Source organism: Falco rusticolus, chromosome 1 (genome assembly GCF_015220075.1).
Source record: "Falco rusticolus isolate bFalRus1 chromosome 1, bFalRus1.pri, whole genome shotgun sequence".
NCBI lineage: Eukaryota > Metazoa > Chordata > Aves > Falconiformes > Falconidae > Falco > Falco rusticolus.
The window spans coordinates 52,139,540-52,161,128 of NC_051187.1; the positions used below are offsets into that span (position 1 = coordinate 52,139,540).

General features: G+C 36.8%; 1 protein-coding gene across 3 annotated transcripts in view; it reads left to right on the forward strand.

The window, feature by feature from the left end:
- CCSER1 (coiled-coil serine rich protein 1) overlaps window positions 1–21,589 on the forward strand; it is a 722,557-nt gene that overhangs the window by 272,385 nt on the left and 428,583 nt on the right. For all 3 annotated transcript variants that reach the window (XM_037379375.1, XM_037379393.1, XM_037379385.1), the window contains exon 6: window positions 13,900–14,110. In XM_037379375.1, the coding sequence (XP_037235272.1) occupies window positions 13,900–14,110 (211 nt within the window). The remainder of the gene's footprint in view (window positions 1–13,899; window positions 14,111–21,589) is intronic.

Sequence of the window (21,589 nt, forward strand, 5' to 3'; positions counted from 1 at the left end):
AAAGAGGAAACATGTATTAGATATTCACAAAATGACAACACTGCTGGCTACCACACACCTCTAATACCCATTTTACACCTCTTTCTATTGATATATTACGGGCTTACAAACAAAAGCATTTTCAGTTTGTTTCAGTTTGGTTAAATTCCAGGAATCTTGTGGTTAAAGAGTATGTATGTATTTTCCAACCTTCCACAGCTTTCACTGGTTTCAGAGGTGAGTATAGAGAGATATAGAGATAGACATAAATATATAAATCGAGGTGTGGAACTGCTATTTTATCACCTTGGTTATTCTGTGCCATTTTCAACTGTAGTTACCCACTGTGTGTCTTGCAGTACTGGAATTTAATGCTGATTAAAATGCCAAAGTATTTTTTTTAAAAAGATGTAGCACACACGAAATTGGAAATAAAGTAATTAAGTGTAGAATGCTTACCCTGTTGTTTTAGATGATGTTGTGGGGAAAAATGTAATCTACACAAATAACATTACCAGTTGTCTCACTTAGTCAGCCAAGCAGGAGAAAAAGCAAAGAATAGTAGAGACTAATGAAGAAACAACATCTCAAACTTTCTTCCTTAAAACTTTTGCTTGTTTCAGTGGCTGCCTCAACAATTATATTGATACTGCAGTGTCTGCATTAAATATCCAAGTGACTTCTCATGTTCATGTTCTGAAGGGACGATCATTTATTCTTGTGTAGCTTAATCGTCCATGTAGGGTCCACAGGGTTCCTCTGTGTTGGTTGTGAGCTGATCACCATTTGTAAGAAGCAGGCTTCTCATCTTCTACTTAAAGGTGTGAAAAGTGCAATTATTTCTTTGGTTATCCTCACTTGGTTTGCTTTAAAAATGAAGTTAGTATTCCTGTGCCTTCTGCTTTGCATTTTCGGGTTTTCTCTTTTCTTTGTTATTGCTGTGGCAAGAGCACATGACTTGTGACATGCAAGTTCTGCATGTCAAAAACTCTTAGTGGCTTATCCTGAGTAGCAAGGATAAAGATCTCCAACCTTTCACCATGCTCTTTGAGAGCTTTGCAAGTGCAAATCAAAGGTCCTGTAGGTTTGGGTTGGCTGTTCCCTCTTTTCTGACTCATAAAGGTGTTAATTGTCTATTTTACAGTTTTTGTCTTCATTTAAATGAGTTGCTTCATTTGTCTCTCAGTTATTCCTGTGAAGGGCTGTGTTTAGGAGTGATGGGATGAAGGAGAAACCATCTGCATTAGGTTAATGAAATCTTACTGTATTTTCTGTCTTTTAAAATTAATTTTTAATATTACAGGTATTACAAAGTAATTTAGAAGATATTTTTGCTTACACTGAGCTCTGATCTAGGAATTTCTCTTTCCTTGTATTTTTCCAACAGGGCTTTTATTCTTGAAAATGAAACAAAAAAGCTTTAGAAATGATGTTGTGTAAAAAAATGCAGGTTGCAGACTGTTAATCTTATCTGATGGCTGATACTAAAATTTCAGAGTGATGTTTCTAGAATTAATAAAAATATCTCTAAGGGAAAACTTATTTATTAGTCTACTGCCAGATTTGGCTGGCAAACATTGTGTTTACTGTATGACTCTGGCCAAGCTGAAAACTTCTTTCAGCAAAACATAGCCAGTGTTTCTTTTGGGAAGGAGAAGAATTTACAGATTATGCTTGGAGTTTTGTTGAAACCCTCAATTCTAGTGAAGGTCAGAGGATCTTCTAAACCAGCCTGTTTTCAGCTTAGCTGTGCCTAATTACATCAATTTATTATGCTGGCTGAGTGAAGCCTTACAGGTGAAGAAAGTTAGTGGCTTGTTGAAGGTGTGTGTAGGGAGATAATCTCCTTCCTTTGTGGAAACACCTCTAGTAGTTTTGAGAGTTGCTGCCAGATGCTAAAGTATGGGAGATGCAGGTACAGAGATTGTGGGAGAAGTGATAGTAGACCAAAGAAGTGAGATGGAATAAAACTTCCAAGGGCAGATATCTCTGCTCCTCTGTATTGCATCAGAGGAGTGTGGACAATACCTGACCACTCCAAGAAACAACTGAAAATATGCATTCTGCAGGCCATAAGACTTTAGTGCCCTCTTCCCTGTCTAAAGTTTTGACCACACTTTACATCTACTTACTATTTTAACCAATAAAATAACTTCTTAGTTAAGTGGTAAAAATCTCCATAAATGGCTAGATGGAGACTCAGAGGTGTGACATTCTGATTTTAGGGGCCCAAGAACTGTGGATTTAAGTGAATGCTGATAGCTTTCCTATGGTTCTGTGACATCAAGGGGGGTTTTAGCAATAATTTGATACCTGGCTCCTCTTTCTCTATCGGCTCCCCACAAAGCAAGTGAAAAACAGTGTGCATATATCAAACATGTAACATCTGTCAGTCCTGTCACAAAAAATGAACTTTATTCCTTTTTGAACAGTGCCCTTCACTATGTTCACCAGAATGGGATTGCCTCTCCTGGGAGATGTCACAGAGGAGAGGGAGACTTTTATCATCTTTACTATCTTTGGACAGAGCAGTATTTGCATTCAGGGCTTTGTTTAAAAGACAGTTGAGCAAAGACAGAGATTGGTGTTTATGTGGCTTCCGGTGAATAGAAACCTTCCCCTTTGCTGCCAGCCAGTGTTATCTGGTTTTAAATGTCAAATACCCTTCAGTGTGCACAAAAGAGAAGATGAGATAGCATTCACATAGGCAGTTTCTGGAAACAGAGGTATGGCTCCAGGAGATGGGTATTTGCACCTGTGTGTAAGCCTTAAGAAGGACACACACCAGAATGATCCACAGAGAGCACTTCTGAACAGTGTGTTCTGTTGTATATTGTATTGAAGTTGTGGCATTAGACTTAAAGCTGAGACAGTCCAGGCATAAGGCAACATTTGCAAGTGTGGTTTTTCATTATCCTATTTATTGCAACTATGAATAAATTAATAGTACGGGTTATAACCATATTGTTAAAAAAATTGTTTTCTGAATATTACTGTTATTTACTGCTTAAAATTTGGATATGTGCAGTGCAAAAGAATTAAGACATCAGACATTAAATTCAAATCACGGGCCATATGTTTTCAGTGAGATGCACCTTTTCTAAACCTGCATAATTTCGCACAGTACTGTTCTTCATGTTATTCTCAACTATAAACAAGACTGGCATTGCAAACTAGAAGCAATTACAATAACTCCAAATATTCAGGCAATTCAGGCAGGGTCCTCAAAGTAGAGAATGTAACAACCAGAAAGAAAACAACTTAAACACTTAATTTTAATGTGACAATCTAAAATACAAAGTGAAAAGGCAGGTGACCTTATGTCCTGGAAGTGAAGAGAGAGATGAGGCATTGTAGAGAGAATGAAACTTCTGGTGGGATATAGTTTGTAAGCACTTATGTATCAAGTAATGCTGCATCAACATAAAAATATTGTAAGCAACAAACAGCTTAGTGCTAATAGTGAAGTTGTAGCACGCTACTTCCTTTTGTGTGCTGGTGTACCAATAAAAATTTAGAGAGATTTAAATATGATTCAGAGATCTGAGCTTTGGTCCTTCATAGTCAGCCTAACCAAACACCTCTTTTTCATCTGCCTCTGGCCTCAGTTTGCCACTTTTTTAGATCTACTTTTTCGTAGCAGGTCGTGTTAGGGGAGAAAGGAGGGAGGAGGAATATTTTCTTCTATAAGTGGGCAGTATGGAAATGCTATTGCAATACTTTAGTCAAATTAAACTAAATATTCTGATTATTTTTTAATGAGTTGTTTACAATCAAAAGGAAAAACATTGAAGACCATGCTGGCAAAGGCAGAGAAATCTGTAGGTGGGCTAGTTTCACGGTATGATAAAATTACATTTCTGCTGTGGCACTTAGTGATTGATTATGTCATGTGAGAACAAAGCAATTAGGTTAATTTAGACATTAATTAGTTTATTGCTTGCTTTTTGTTTGGCCTCTAATGCCTTGGTTTAGAAAATTGAGCATGTGCTTTGGGAGGGGTTTAATTTCACTAATTAATATGTGTTGCCCACATTGCAACACCTGTCTTGTAAGTGAAACCCACCTGAAGGAATACAAGCCCTCTGGTGTTTTGAGAGGACACTCACAAGGAAATAATACCCAAAGGGTCCCACAACTTACAAGCTTTTAACCCCTGTATATAGCTGGGAATTTGTTCTTTAAAAGTTATCGGCCTCTGTTCATGCCAATGGCAGCTTTTGTAAGTTGATGTGTTGAGCTGTGCAGCATTCAGAAGAGAAGGGGGGAGGTTTTGAGTCTCTGGAAGGTGAGTGGTTCCTGGGACAACTCTGTGCTTGTGAAGCTCTCAGCTTCTTACATTTGTTCTAAGAGGACATACATCTGGATATGAGCTATTTATTTTATGTTGGTACCTGGCACTTTTCATAGACAAGGTCCAGCTAATGGTTTAATTCGAAGTGTTAGACCTACAGATCTGGGGTAGCTTTTATGCAGTTACTCTAAAAGTACATTCTTTATTTCTTCTGTTCTGTGCACTTCATTTATGTTCAGTTTTGGCTGGAGCCCAGAAAGTATATACTATTTAATTGTGGGAAAAATACATATTATTTTGTGTCTAAGTCTGCCTCGAGCTCTTAATTGTGAAACAACAGTTTTCAAATCAGTGAGTGAACTGAAGGTAATTTCTCTCATCTTGCTTTCTTAAAAGTTCAACAATTTCTCTATATACATGGTTTAACTTTTAGGTAATCAGGAGTTAGACTATGATTCCTTGTGGGGCCCTTCCAACTCAGGATATTCTGAGTCTCCTTGATAATATAACCCAAATATACATATGTACATGCAAACATAGACACACATGTGAGTAGTCAGCTAGTAAAAAAGCATGGCATTTGCAACTGCTGTGCCAGGAGCAGCATGAATTGTTTTGTCAGCAAACTTCACTAAATAACTGGTGTATTTAATTAGCATTGGTGCTGGATTTCTCATCTTGTTTGTTACTTTTTTTAAATCAAACTTTTGAAGTCACTATGGCTCTTATGTTTGTCAGTGGAATTGGAAATTTTGTAAAATACTAAATTAATAATGTTTCCTAAAAAAACATACAAAAGAATCCAACTTAAGCATTAAAAACCCCTTCTAGTAGATTGCTGTCTTTTAAGAATGAATATATAGTAACATGCACGTTCTGGATTTCTGTATAAATTATGTGCCTAAATCCATTACATGCTTTCATTTATTGGTCATAAAGGAGGATTTAACATAAAAGCTTTTTTAACAATAATGTTAGGTTCCAACTATTTTATGTGGTAATGAAATAGGATGGGTTTTAAAATTGCAGTTTCTTCCTGACATATTAATCGAATTTGCTACATAAAGCAGGTGGAAAATATCCTCTGAATTTAAACATAACTTCTTTCTACTTATTATTCTTAAACTGTTAGAGGACAATGAGAAGGGATACATTTGTTTAATCATATACTTTCACCAAAATGAAGGTGCATTGTGTCAGTTCCATTAGAGAGTATTGAAGGTTATCTTCACTCAGAAAGCTGTGTTTGCAATTATTGGTTATTTTGGTGATTGTATTATATTACTCGTTATATATTTCACTATGTGGAAATGTACAGAGCTAAGGATAAATTTTAGGATTATCGGTTGGAATCTTCTGAACACCCGCAGAGCTTTAACTGCCTGATTTTTCTATAGGGCATCCCTCAACTTTTAACTGCTCACCTCCACTGGTGGTTTAGTCCTCTTTCTTATAGACCCTGACATTCAGCTGCCATCTAATCCTGTAGGTATGTGCATTTTTGCTGGTGGAGGAACGTGTGTAACTATAGCATGGTAACCTGTAGAATGATTATATAGATGTCTGTATCTGTGCTCAAGCCTTGGCATAGTCTGCAGCCAAGACATTTCTGTAATTGGACCCAGTCCAGGAAGAGTTCCCTGAATCACCTGCCCAGGATGAAGGCAGGTAGTGGTTGGGATGCAAGGAAAGCAAGCAGAATGCTGAAGGTAGTCCACTATGGGGATGTTGGTAAATATTAATTGGACCTTTAAAACAGTCTATTATGCATCTCAGATGAACCTCTCAGCCAATACAAGGTACAATGAACTGCCTGCTTGCTTCACAAGTGTTCTTAATGCTTAATAACCTCATCAGAAAATGCTGTCTTGGTTTACTCAGTAGTAATGTGGTTAAGTGCTTCCAAATACTTCAAAAACAAGTCAGACAGGACTTGAAGTGAGTGACTTGTCTTCTTTATAAAGTAAATGGATTTTCTACATAATTTTCTGGTATCATTGGAATTCTGTCCTACCTGTGTAACGCATGTCGGTGACTTCTGCTAGGCACTAAGTAAATATTTGTTTCAAACCCTGCTGTCCTTTTGTCTTTTAGTTGATTTAACCTTGCTTTTTGAGGTACCTGTCTTCTAACTGAAGTCTATACTAACCGTTCGGTAGCTTCTTACCAGGCGCAGAAAACATTTTAAATAATTTTTTTCTTCTTCTTCTTTTTTTCTTTTGAAATATTCAAAATTTTGAGCAGAATTTTGAAAAGGCTTGGTAGCAAAAAATACTTACCTACAGTGGGAAGTATTTGACAGTTTGTTTTTAAGCAAGGGAAATTAGTTTGGTAACTGAAAGGAGTGCACTTCTTGTGCTTCTTGGAAGGCAGTCATCATATCCAGTACCCATTGTGATTTTCCAGCTTGCTTTTACATTTTTTAACCTTGTAATAACTTGAAAGTTTTATGTTCCATTTGCACAGTTTCTAAAAGCCAAGACTCAAGCATTGAGAACAGAGATCAAAGGTGAGAAGTGTTGTTTTAATCTAGGAGGTGACAGTTGCAAAAAAAAGATTTGTCTTTCTCCTTTCCCCCAATACCATAAAGTTTACTGGGCACGCTTGAATGGCTGTCTTCTTTAACAGATTAGATTAAAATTTTGCTATTCTAGTCCCAGGTGAGCTGAGTTGGTCAGCTTCATCGAGTACATTAGGAGTGAGTTTTGGAGAGGACCCCAATTGCCTTCAGCTTTTATCTTTGCTGAAGTTGTCTCCAGTCAGAAGTACATAGTGTTTATGAAGGCTGCAGCTAGATTTATCCTTTGTCCAAATAAAAAGTAAACCTTCTTTTGTTTATATCCCAATGAGAGAAGTAATTTGAGCTACTGCTTGCTTTTCTGCATAATTAAACTGCAATTTATGTTTTGTATGCCTGTTGTAAAATAGTTTCAGGAACGATCCCCTACTGAATTTTTCTGGTGGAAAAAAAAGGGAAAAAATATTAAAAAGACTGAAACTCTACCATACTCTCAATGCCCAGACAGCTGCATTTACTTTTCCTGGTTTGTCTGTAATGTTTTATTTACTACTGCACTGTTAATACTTGAAATTAAATAAGCCCCACCAATCTTTTCCAAGTAGCTATTTTTTTGGATGTTATCCATTTACTGTATGGTGTTACATTATCTTATTTGTATCACATTTAATTTTTTTAATAGATTCCAGGAGGAAGGAAAGAACTGAAATCTCAAGAGTTGTGTTTCTGTGTGCTAGATCAGGGGGTATAAACAAAGCTCTATGACTCCTGTAGGGTTTAGAGAAAGGAAAGAAATGCTTGACATGCCCCTATCAGCTGTACTCTACCATCAGCTGAAAAATGGAGGGCTTTTTTCCCTTTCTTTTTTTTTGTAAATTTTATTCCATATTTCATGATCACCAGGTTCTAGCCCAAAGGAAGTCCTTATGGCTCTGATATAAACCTTTGAAATAAAAGAGCTTATAATGGAAAAGGCTGACACAGTCTTAACTTATGGCAGCACTAGCCATTAGAATTTTGTGCCCATTTTTGTGTGGTTGCTACTTTGATAGCGACAGGTACCGAACATCATTTTTGTAAAAGGCTGGCCTTGAAAAATCATATCATTAGAGCATCAATAAATGATACATAGTTCTAAAAGCTGTAAAATGTCAAACGATAGGTACCTTGTGACATGGTGTGGTTTAATATTCTGAGGTGTCATCCCTATAACTAATGAAGCATGCTCCGTTAGAACAGAACTAATGTTGAGAAATTTTGTGAGACAGAGAGAGGTATAAATTTTGATGCCAAAGAATGTTAGTACAGGTAATTTGCCAAGTGTTTATGTTTTGCTTACCTTTTTATCTTTTCATTATTGCAAAGGCTGCAGTTTCAGAACTGAGTAAGGAGTTTGACAATTTTTATCCTCCTTGACTAGAGCTTGAGAATATTTAGGCATCTGGCAGTGCATTATTTGATATGCCCATTGGAATATTTAGGAACATGCTTTTAAAAGTTTATGCCTGATTTCTGCTAAATATGAGGCAAGACCTTTCTTTTTTCTGAAAGGTGTCCATGTATTTCAGTTGTAAACTGTTTGGGATGGAACATGTTTCTTACTAAGTGAGATTAGTAAGAGATTACACAGAGATTAAGATTTGGTCTGGGTTGATTGTAGCGCTTGACTATAACGTACATCATTGTAAGTGAGCCATTGAGTGCTTTGAACTGAGTTTTGGAAGTGTTTGAGGTAAGCAGATTTTTCTCTAAAAATCAGAAATAATTGCTCTTATGTGTCTTACATGGTCCAGCTGAGGGACCTTTCTCAAAATAGTAATGAATGATTTTTCTCAGGAGGATCCCTTTCATCTATTTGCTGTTGGTGAGAAAAAAGAAAATTCTTGTGCAGTTTGAAGGCTATCTAGATTTGTATGAAAAAGAATTTCAGGTTATAACCTCTATATGGAGCTAATTACATTTTTCTAGTATAAAAGGACGTGTATTTCCTGGTGGGCCAGGTGATGAACAAATAAGAGAGTGTTTTTGCTGAAATATTTGAAGATCAAATTTATATGTGTTTATATATGATTGTGTGCCTGATTTTTGTAACTATACATATACATTAAAAAGTGTGTATATATACATGCTGTATTTATATGTGAGTATATACAGATAGAATTACACACTCAAACGCTGAAAATAAATGATTTAAGGCTTTTTGCAAGACCCTGCTTTAGAAGCTAAGCCCTCAGAGAAGAAAGAAGGTATGTTCAGCTCCTGCCATAGAGACAGGGGTCTTTTGCTGTGCTTGCAGAGCCTTCCTGTTGCCCACAATGTTACATGTGTTCTCTTCTGTTAATCTGGTATCAGGAAGTACAGACTCTGTGGGACCAATTGTATTAGTTTAGGCTAATTCTGCTATAGCAAATTCTTGAGCACTGCTGATGAAAACTAAGAAGATTAAACTCCATGTAATCTGGAAATCATTATGTAAGTGAAGTTCAAATTACCATAAGCTCTTCAAATAATTGACCTGAGGATCAGTAAGAAGGGAAGAATAACTCACATTAGCTCAAGTTGCAAATCTTTGGATCCTTCCCCCCCTCCCCCATAAACCTCTTTAAAGATGCTTTGGAATAAGAAAGTTGTTCTTCTACCTTCCTAACAGAAAGAACCTTTGAAAAGAGCTGCACAATTTTGTCTTCCTCAGTTAGTGAACATGTAGTTGCCTTGGATTTATGGAGGATATTAAAATGCTAAAAGTCACTGATTGATTATTTTAATGCTATCTCACTATTTCAATAAAGACTGCTTTTGAAATAGAACTCTGTCTTAATGGCATTACCATTTTGCTAAATGTGGATAGTGAGGCTTCTGGGTTTTGTATCCATTAGAAATGAGGAAATATATTCACGGTGTTCAGTGGATATGTCTAGATAAAACAGAAACAAGCTAGCAGGCTTGAAGTACAGATTTGCACAGGTTTTCACCCTATTTAACATTTACAAATTTGTAACAAACTTTCTGTGCATTTTCAGACTTCACGGTGACGAAAATTCTACTGACATTAAGCTTGCTTTTCTCTGTTGTCATTTCTGGTCCCCTTAGATGTAACATGCAGCTGTATAGCAGGTATTCCACAGGCTTTAGATTGACAGCACTTCGGCACCTTGAATTACCTTGTTTCCCTAGAAACAGTGGTCTAGAGGGCTGGGCAGAGTTTTAAGTATGCCATCTGTCGGGCTTTGTCTGATCTCCATCAAGCACAATATGGGAACCACTTTTTATCTGGGAAGTGAAGTCTGTAATACCTGGGAGAAAATCAAGAGTAGCTTCCTACCACTCTTCTCAGCTGTGATTTGCCACTGTACCCACAGTTCATCTCAGACCTTTCAAAACAGGCTGGTTCTTCTCTTGCCTAGGAGTCTGGCTTGGTTTCACATCTCAGCTTGGAGCTTGATGGCTGCATAGTCACATTCAGAGATTCGAGGTGACTTCTACTGGGATGGTTCTTTAGCGCACATCTGCACAACTGACATCCTCCAGAATGGAGTGGTCCCATCCAATTTTCCTGTCCTGACAACCAAACCATGCCAGGGAATCATTTGAGAGTGTGGTAGCTGGGTTGGGTCAAGGCATTTCAGAAGTGGTTTAACACTGACTGACTTTCAGTGCCCGGGCACATTTTCAGGTATGGTTCTATTAAAGCAGGGACATGGCCTAACTGTGTGTGTATGTCAGGCAAATCTAAAACTCAGACAGGAGCCATATATTTGAAAGTAACCAAATTACTTTTCTGGAATTTTTATGTTGATAATATTATAGAATTAATTTTGTCATTTAAATGAAATACATTTTATTTAGTCATTAAAAAAAAAACTTTAGGCTTTTTATCCACAGCTTCAGAAGTTTGTCACAGATGACATTTGCTTGTGAAATGTTTTTATTACAATATACGCATCTTTGTAAGGTGAAGGGGGCTGGCCATCTGTAAGAAGCTCCTGCACTGCCAGTGGAGGAACCAGCCCATTCTCCAACTTCAAAGCCAAAGAGGTGCTTTACTAGTGAAGGGGAAACCTCTACTTTTAGTAAGAACTCTATTTTTTTTTCCTCCTTACTAGATCTATACTGCTGCCTTGAGATGAATTGCAGTGGATTACCATAATAATACAGTAATAGGCCACCTGGACGTTGTTAATAATGAACTTGCTGAAGTATCAGCTCTGGAATGAATTTAAAATTAGTTTGTTTTTTTTTTTTCCTGCAGTGAATAGAAAGAGTTGTATCAGACACTGAAGAGTTTTTCTGTCACAAATCAGTTATATTCGTTTCAGACAGTTCAGAGGTAGTATATGACCTGAATGTTCACTGTATGCCAACTCTGACTTGCTATTTTCCAGTAGCAATTGAGTTAGATTTTAAAGTGTTATGACAGTGAGTGGTGATAAGTTATTATGGTGCATTTCATAGTTTAGTACAAGGTTTGAAAAGATGGTAATTTTGTGTGTTGAGCAGTATTAATATCAATATAAAGTCCACTGAAGTCATTAAAGGTATTTTCTTCAGCTGAAATTAAGATTTTCTGTCTTTCTAGTACATTTATAGCTTATACATAAACACTGCATCTCTTCCATGTTAGAGAGGATGACAGTGCTCCAAGACTACTGCTTGTCTCATCACTGGGCCATCAGAGTATTGCTATTGATAACCAGTTCTTCTCCATGATAGCGTAAAAGGAGGAATTACATCTTAAGTTAGTCCTTTCTCAGTGTCAGGATGTTATCCACATAAGATGCCTGTTCAGGAGTATGAGAAAGGTGGAACTTTGGTGGGACTTGCAAAGTGAATATGCAGAATATTCTAAGGAATAATTTGTTTCCCAGCCTGCAGGCACTGGGCAGGAAAAAAGAGGATCTTGTAATTTCGTCTTACTAAATTTAAATAATGTGCTTTTCTGGTTACATAAGTAAGTGTACATTCCAATAGTTTGAATATGACTTCTTTTATAAACCCTTTAAAGTGGCCTATGTTATGAAACTTCAGTTAGAAGTTTTTTTTCTTTGCATGATTTATACCTGAGGCTTCTTTAATTAAGGCTATGAATTAGCAGTGGCTTAATATCCTTCAGTCAATAGCACCTTTACCATTCACCTTGGATTGTTATTTTAAAGGACACAAAATACTATACTCAAAAAGTTGTTCCAATGTATTTAAAAATTAAAACAGAGTAATTTCATTGTTTTATGAGAGTCTTGAAAAGGCTGGATTAGAAAATTTTAGTTCCATTGGCCATCATGAGCATCTGTCCATATATGTGATCTGTGGTGCATGTCTCGATCTAACACATTGTCCCTACTGCACATTATGTAGCTTGCAAAATACAAAAATGAACCATCCATGAAAGATAATTCTAGTAGCCTCATTTCCAATTTGTTAGTATGGCCTTGGGAATTGCTTGTCTTGAGAAATCATATTAATCCCTTCTTGTATCTGGTTTCTATGAAACCAAAGTTAGCTAAGGAAAATTTAATGTAGAAAAATATTCTTTGTCCTTCCAAAGTATGGCCATGCTTAAAATTCAGACTCAGTTTTGTGTTGCATGAAAATTCAAATGGAATAGAAAATGAGAACTATACATTAAATGGATAATAATTGTCATTTTCTTCACTACTTATGCTAACATCTTTAATTGTAGTGAATAAATTTAGTATGAATATGGGTGTCATGCATTGCTGTTACAGCATTTTTGTAATTTAGTAGTAATTAATATACTACTGTTGCACAGTGCAGCCACATTCTCAGATTTATTCTCCATTCAGATTTGGCCTTTTTCCCTGCTGGCTGAAGAGAAAGTAGGTACAGCACTGAAGTTGTGAATGCTTTCATGCCAGAAAAATACTTAGTGTTTTTAGTTACATTCTCGACATTCCACCAAAATGTCAAGTAATCTCTATTTAAATTCTTTTTCTGCTATTAAACTTTTGGCTCTTTGTGACTGATTTTGGCTGATGAATCTATGCCCTCTGGAGCATAGAATCAAATGGGTGGGAAGGGGCCTCTCCAGGTCTCTGTTCAAAGCCCTTACTCAAAGCATTAGAGCAGGTTACTCAAGGACTTGCCACATCATGTTGTGCATATCTCCAAAGATGGGCATCCCATAGAATCTCTGAACTCTTACTCCTTTGTTTGACCACCCTCATGGTAATAAGTAAATAAATAAAGTTCTTAGGTCTAGTCACAGTTTCCTGTATTCCAGCTTCTTTCCATTGGATTTCATCCCACTGCTATGCTTCTCTAAGGACAGCTGGCTGCATCATCTCTGTACTCTCACAGTGGGGACATTGCTCTGGTCAGCCATGGGGATTCCCTTTGCCTTCTCTTTGGAAGACTGAGCAAAGCTGGCTTCTCTTAGCCTCTTCTCATTTGTTGTGCGTTCCAACCCCCTCACCATCTTGTTGGTCTTCACTGGACTCGCTCCAGCATGGGGAAGTCTTATATCTTGCTGTAATATTGAAGATCATATGTACGCAGCAAAATAATGGTATTCCATTACCTCTGAAGTCCATCATAATCTTCCTGAAGCTTTCTGTTTGTTGTCTTTAATGGATTCTTAGCCACTTCAATGGCAACTAAACTTCAGAGTAAGTACAGTTTAATTAAATTTCAAATTCCATTTTAAATAAAGCAGGTTCATCTTATGTCGCTGGGCTAGCTCAGAAGAGAGTATTTTCTTTGGTGGTTTTCTTTTCTGTTTGACTTCGAAGTCAAAGCATAAAGAGGAACATGATTTCACTTTTGAAAGTGCATGACAGATTCATTTTTTCATTAACTGAAGTAAAATAGACCCATAGCAGCTTTGCCCATAGAATATTTTGTTTTAAGAAAATGGCTTTATTTTGAAGGGCATGGGACAGAGCATGGTTTCAATTCCTGTTGAAAATGGTACATTTATAAGTGCATATTTTATTGCTAACACCATATGGCTACATGTACTTTATAAAGGCCATTCATGCTAGCAGGCTCAAAAAGTGAATGTGTAATGTGTCTTTAAACTCAAACTAAAAGCCTAAAATTACTGAGTTCTTTTTCATATTTCAGTGTTGATGTTTCTGTTTTGTCTTGTAAGGAACCTATCTCTGAAGCTGTCGAAGGAGGTTGACCAAGGAGAAGCCAGGTACCCTCGTGTTAGCCAGCTGGCTGGCAGCCCATCTGTGGAGTGGCCTTTTACTGGTCTGGAAGAAGGTGGAGGCATTGAATCTTTGCCCTTCAGATTGATGCTGCAAGATTGCACAGCTGTAAAGACATTGCTTCTGAAAATGAAGAGGGTTCTTCAAGAGGTAATCACCCACTCATTTCTTAAATTAATAGCTTTCAGCATTAATGAGCTAAGCAGCAGAAAAGGGTCAGAAAAGTTTATGGACTTGATGTCTTTTAATATGTCTTGAATATATGGAATTGATGCAGAAGTATAAATAGTAGTGTCTCAACATGGTGGAGGTCAGAAAGCTTATACTATAGTGGAACTTAATGGATACTGCCATCTTGGTGTGCAGAGTGTAAAGCTTCTCATGAGCTTTTACTAAAAAAGAGGCAGGGGAGACAAACTGCTTTAGATCAGATGGAATTGTATTGTTTTCCTCTAGTATTTTAGAATTTTCAGGGTTTTTTTACTACATTTATTAATCAGTATGAAGTTGCATGCAATTTATTCAGTGGAGAGAAGCAAGGGAAAAAAATGTTCTCTTAAGTAACAGTACTAAAATTAAAGGTTACTAGCTTGAGTTTGTAAATGATGGCTGAAATCAGATTTCTTAGGGCTTTCTAAAAATTTCAAGGGTCCTGGCTTGTCCTGTTCTGCTGTATTCTTCTGCTTCCCCCACGGACTGCTGGTGTTGCTTTGAAAATTTTCTTTTACATCCAATTCCCTTTACACTTAGAAGAAAACAAATTGGGTTGGGAATTTTTTTTTTTTTTACACTTTTCAGCTGTGAGGCTTTGACTTAGATACATTTTTGACAAGCTTTCATCTTTGTTTATGAACTACAGCTTGCATCTTCTTTGAGATACATAAGAAAGATAATTTTTTTCTGTTTGTTTTTTATCTTTTTTGTTCATATTATTACAGAAGAATTTAGGTTCAGAGGGTCTCTCTGGAGGTCCAACCCCTCTTTCTACTCAAAACAAGGCCGACTTAGAACAGGTTGTGCAGGTCCATGTCCACCTGTTTCTGGTACCTTAAAGGAGTTCCCACATAGTCTCTGGGCAACTGTTCCAATATTTGACTACATTATTGTATTTTTTTTCCCGAAGATATAAACAGAATTTCACTTGTTGCAGCTTCATCGTATGATGAAGTGCTAGTCACTTAACTGGGACATTTAAATAGAATTTGGCAAGTTTGGGTTTTTTAATGTTGAATTTTTTATTATCTTTATCTAAATTCAACAAATTGTTGAGCTGTCTGACAAGGTTTTTCAAAGATTTAGCCATGATAGCTATCCATTAGTTCTTCTAAATAACATGTTTTTGTTGGATATCAAGCCTCATACTTTCCAGTTCCCTTCAGTTCACTAGAAGCATAATGTATGCAATTGGACTGCTTGATGAACATCTGTTTTGCTGAAGGTGGAACTGAAATCATTACTTCTCCATCAGTTCCTGCTTTTATAATGTTGGAATATAGAGTGGATTTCAAGGTTCTTGTCCACTGAGAAGGATTTGTAAGGCTATTATATATGGAAATAAATAATAAGAATCATAATATTACATGACATAGTTGTAAATTTCAGCTGGTGACATTGGAAGCATGCTCTGTTGCTTCTAGTGTGAATAACTCTGTTTTGTTCAGGAAAGTTCTTTTTTACCACAATGGTAAGCGTAAGAATTTTATTTTTAACTTACCAAGTTCCATTAAACTTGTGTAAGAATCTACTGTGATGTTCTATATGGAGATATGTTGGACCTTGTAATACTTCATCTTTAAAAACATTCACCAGGTGATCTCCACAAAAGGAACACAAGAGTTCTTGTGCGACTTGCTGGAATTTCATGTCCTTGTGTAACTCACATAGTTTTTGGGTTTTTTTTTTCATCTTAATCATTCAGTCTTTTACTTACGTGTTGCATAGTACCATATAATTTCCATCTCTCCAGCTGACTGTAACACAGTGTGATTCTCTGCTTTCCTTTTCTTTTTGTCTTGCCTTCATAATAAAATCAAAATGGCCTTTTTCTAATTCTACAGTTGGATATTACATGTGGTTGCTTATATAAGATATATGTGCTCTAATTTACCTCCCTGTTTTTCAGGACCTTTGAGATGGATTATCCTAGTAGTAGTACACATTGTTCCAGTATACAGCTAAACAAAACTTTTACATAGCTAGAATGAAATGACCAATCTGAAAACTTTTGCTACCTTGAGTTGCTATTTGCATTTCAGTTTTTAAAGAGCAATTTGCATAGTAACGGTGATAGAAAAGATATGAATACTGTTAAGTGGTACGGGAGTGTAATTTTTAGTAGCCCCATCTGAGAAATAGCTGTTTGATATGTAGTACAGTATGAGTTCTACTGATATAAATACACGTAGTAATTCTTGAAACAAAAAATTACTTTTTAAGGTAATTTTTAAACTACATCATTTTCATTTCTCCATAAAGAGTTAACAAACTCATCCACTATACAGGCATTACTCATGGTGAAAGAGCAGTAACAACAAAATATTCACACAGTCTTATAAACACATTAAAATATTAGGACTTAAACCAAAACTGGAGTATGATCCAAAAGAACATAAATAGCTAGTTTGAACATCCGAAGAGAAGATGACCTTGAAATACATTACAAATTTGTATTGGAATGACACAACTTGATTATCTTCAGAAATACAGACATTTATACATTTATGTCACTTTTAAATTATTAGTGAAAGATTTCAGGAAAATATAATTTCAGCAAATTGAAATATTGTGTTGAAGAATCTGATAAATAAGTCATCTGAGCGTATTTGTCAGGCAGTTTCCATGGAGAAGGTACCCTGCTTCCATTGTAACCAGATGTAATTTCTTCATCCAGAAATCACTTCTGCCCCAACCAATATTATAAATCAAACTCACAACAGTACAAAGTAAAAGACATAAAAGAAAAATTATTCCCTTACCATGGAGCTTTCATGTATTTTTAAATGTAGTCAAACATAGTTCCTACTGACAGGCTTATATGGTATAGAAGTGAAATATTTTATGCCTATAACAGTATAAAATAAGTATATTTATTTATAAAAATAATAATATGTCACATGTTTTCATGCACTTTAGAAAATATACAAAGCATACAATCTACATAGGGAAAAATTACATAAGTTATTAGAAAAAAAGCTGCAGTATTTCTGTTTTATAGCTGATGTTATCCATAGAAGAAGAAATTACAGTAGTGTACACCTCTATTGAAAAATAACTGTTAATTGACTTAAAATATTATCCCTATTATTCAGTATAATCCTTCTTCATAAGCACTGACCACTGCTTCTGAGGAATAATTTAATTATGATCTGCCAAAATGAAATACTAGCTAGTAAGATATGCTGCTTTTTGTTTTGTTTTGTTTTGTTTTTTTTTTGTTGCAGTTGCTTGTAATTTAAGAATCTAAATGGAAAAACTGCATGCAATATATGCTGTACTGTGCTGCAGATTTATAAAGCTGTGAGTTTAGCTTGTTATTAGTCTTGTGAAAAGGGAAATTGAAGACATGGCAGTAACTTGCAAGATTGAGAATGTTGTTAGGTAATGTATTTAGTAAAAGACTAATGAATGATAGTTCAATTAAGAAAATTAATTACCAATTCACTTCCAGTGAAAAAGCCTTGAAAACATCTCCTAAAAATTCTTTATAGCTTTGGCCATGCAAGTCTTATAAGGCAAGTTGTCCCTTATTGCTTTGAGAACCTCATTGAACAAGGCTGAAGATAGTATGGAGGACATACTATTTCTCCATGTGCTCATGGAGAAACTTGTGATCCACCAGATATTGGTCCAGAAAGTACATCTGAATCTTTTCAGCAGGTTTTTCTCATGGATGCTCTATTTCTGACAGACAAATCTACAATAAATGGAATAAACAGGACGCGTGGGCTGCAAAGTTTCATGCAAAAGCATTACCAGAGATTAGCAGCACAGGCAGCTTGATAAAAGCCACTTCAGCATATAAGACAATACAAACTGTCGTGTAGCCTGTCTGTGATTTACCAACAGTTCTTGGTCTCCCTTTTCTCTCTGTGTCACTGATGTTTATTGAACTGGGTTTCTTTCCTCAAAGTTTACTTGGTGTTGACCTTTTTCTCAGTAATAACTCTTCTCATTCAAAAAAAAAAAAAAAAAGCAGCACAGTTGGATGGACGAAATTGCTAGGTTTGCCCTCTCTTAAGAAATTAATTCTTCACTTTCTGACTTTAGGCAGGCCTTTCTGCTCTGAACTGGTCTTCAACTCAGAATCTGTACCATCTTTTCTCCCTCAAGTGCCATGCTATAATTTCTACATTTCTGGCCACTAATTACTTTCACGTAGTCAGTGAGGTTCTAAAAATTAGACTGTAGCTTCTTCCTAACTTATTGCTATCAACAATAACGACTATGTAATGACTCTTTCCCAAATGATATATGGGCTTTCCTGTACTCTTCCAGATGACACTGGAATTATTTCCTTCTATTAACTTCTTTATCATTTGAATTATGGCTAACTGAGGCAATGTTGAAGGCTGGCTAATTGGGAGGACATTTTAGGCAGAGATATATGAAGAAAACTGATATGATTTTGTGCCTGGCCAGAGAGGGTCTTTATGCTGAAATAAATGTAGTGAAAAAATACAGCTATTTTGGGAAGGAATCCATGTAGTCAGTGGTAATGGTTTTTTGTTCAAACTTGAGATGTTGACTTGTTGACTGTCCCAGTAAAAAGAAAATCTTGCCCACATTTATGCTTATTTCTACAGGTCACATTTTCCCTGTATTCTTTATGCAATATATAGGTTAACAACTACATAACTCTACTTTTAGATATATTTATGAGCTATCAGAAGTGACCTTGCTGATTGCTAATCTAAAAAATTAAGGTACGTTGCCTTTATGTTTGTGTAATTTGGAATATAAATTATTCAGTGCATGCCCCTGCTTCTTTCACAGTTCTGCAAAACACCATGCAGGCTGTGAAGCTTTAGAAATTGAAGCTAATTGCCATGATTAACAAGAGAGCTAAGTTTCTCTGGACATATATTGCATACTGTGTTTTACTAATTAATCATTTATTTTACTGAGGGAAATTGCAGCTTTCTGTGGCAGTTATTAAAATTCAATGTGTCCATACAATGTTTTTAGATTGCGCTTGAAAAAATGAGAAATGTTGAAAATTATGTGAAAATCACTGTGAGACTCATCATGACAGTTGCCTGAGACTTGGGCGACCAAGTGAGACCACTCAGTCTGCAATTAGTCTGTCATATATCACTAGCTACATTATTTCTCTGCATGTATCTTTCACCTCATCAGTAAAAGAAGTGTAATTATAGAGTCTTTTTTTATGCTGCACTTGCAGTCTACTAATGGTAAGTACTAAGGGAAAGCTAAGTGTTTGTGATATTTTGTAGCTTGATTGCTAAACAATATGGAAGTGGCCTTAAACTATGGTTTTTGAAGACATGGAAGTGTTTCCTGTAGTCCACTATGAAATGTATTGTGTTTACTAATGTTGTCTGTTAGCCACTTAAGAAGCAATTGTGAGTTTAATACACTGTAAAATACTGCAGGTTTTTTTCCTTTAAGTAACTTTGTAATTAACCACTGTAGCATTACTGATTTATTCAACAACTCTGTATTTAATGCAGTCCGTTTTATCAAGTAATTCATGCTGGAAATTGGTAATTCCTTCATTTCATGGTGTGTTGACACTGCATATACCCATAAATTTAAATAACTAATAATAAAAATGTACTAGATTTAGTAATAGGATTTAACTTTATTGTATTAAATTGCTTTTTCACTCAGAAATATACACTGGCATACCCTGGCCCAGCTGCTTGCAAAGAGAGAGCAGAACATCCTATTGGCATCATATTTTCTGTGTATTTTCTATTAGCATATCTCAGGGTAACGGAGTACATTGTGAGCTGGTGGATATAATCAGATGTTCTCTTTGGCAGTGAAAGTGTTTTGTTCTAAGATTACCCATTATAAGGTATTTAATAAGAACAAACAAGCCCAATGTTTGTTATTTAGCTAGACATGCTCAAGGTAAAGAAAACAACTTTTTTCCCCCCATTTTTTTTTAGGCAAGCTGCATAGGGCAATTATCATCTGCAACAGTACATCATATGTGCTGAACTTAGCATATATAGCGCTCTGAAATAGATTGTAATGTTGCAATTTTAGTCCCAGTCCTATTGCTTAGGTTTCTTAGCTGAATAAGCCTTGGTTCAGATAATAAAGAAATGTGCTGGAAACCTGGCAGACTATTTTAGTATGTGCAATATACATTTCAGTGTGTGCAACATTTAAAATTTCTCAAAACTATTAACAGTTATTTAATGGTACTTGGGAGGGCTATTTACCTGGCAGATCAAGGCGTGTTCTTCACTGAGTCATTTAAAGAACTTGTTTGCTAAAAGTTGAGCAGTTTGGGGAATGATGTAAAGATGAAGGGTTAAGAAAAAGATTACATATGTCTATCATGTAGGTTCGGAAACATTCAGTCCAACCATAAACTTAACACTGCCAAGTCCATCACTAAAGCATGTCCTGAAGTGCCACAACTACATGTCTTTTAAATACCTCCAGAGATGGTGACTCATGACTTCCCTGGGCAGCCTGTTCCAATGCTTGATCACCCTTTCAGTGAAGAAATTTTTCCTAATATCCAATCTAAACCTCCTGTAGCACAACTTGAGACCATTTGCTCTTGTCCTGTTGTTTGCTACTTGGGAAAAAAGGCTGACACCCACCTGCCTACAACCTCCTTTCAGGCAGCTGTAGAGAGCAATAAGATCCCCCCTGAGCCTCCTCTTCTCTAGGCTAAACAGCCCCTGTTCCCTCAGCTGCTCCTCATAAGACTTGATCTCTAGACCCTTCACCAACTTCATTGCCCTTCTCTGGACACGCTCCAGCACCTCTGTGCCCCTCCTGAAGTGAGGAGCCCAAAACTGGACACAGGATTTGAGGTGCAACCTCACCAGTGCCCAGTGCAGGGGAACGATCACTGCCCTTGTCCTGCTGGCCACAGTTTCTGACACAAGCCAGGCTGCTGTTGGCCTCCTTGGCCACCTGGGCACACTGCTGGCTCATGTTCATCTGCCACCAGCCAGCACCCCCAGAGCATTTCCCACCAGGCAGCTTTCCAGCCACTCTCCCTGAGCCTGTAGCATTTTGTGGGGTTGTTGTGACCCAAGTTCAGGACCCAGCAGGCACTTCTTCTTATATGTTTTCACATATGTTGTCACTTGGCCTCAGCCCATTGATCCAGCCCATCCAGACCCCCCTGCAGAGCCTTTCTGCCCTCAAGCAGATCAACACTCCGGCACAACCTTGGTGTCGTCTGCAAGCTTACTGCACTCAATCCCCTCATCCAGATTGTTGATAAAGATATTGAACAGGGCTGGCCCCAATACTGAGCCCGGGAAACACCAGTGTGAATGGCCCCCAACTGGATGTAACTCCATTCACCACCACTCTTTGGGCTCGGCCATTCAGCCAGTTTTTTTACCCAGAGAACAATCCAGCAAAGAGTATGTCCAGCTAAGCCATGAGCAGCCAGTTTCTCCAGGCGAATGC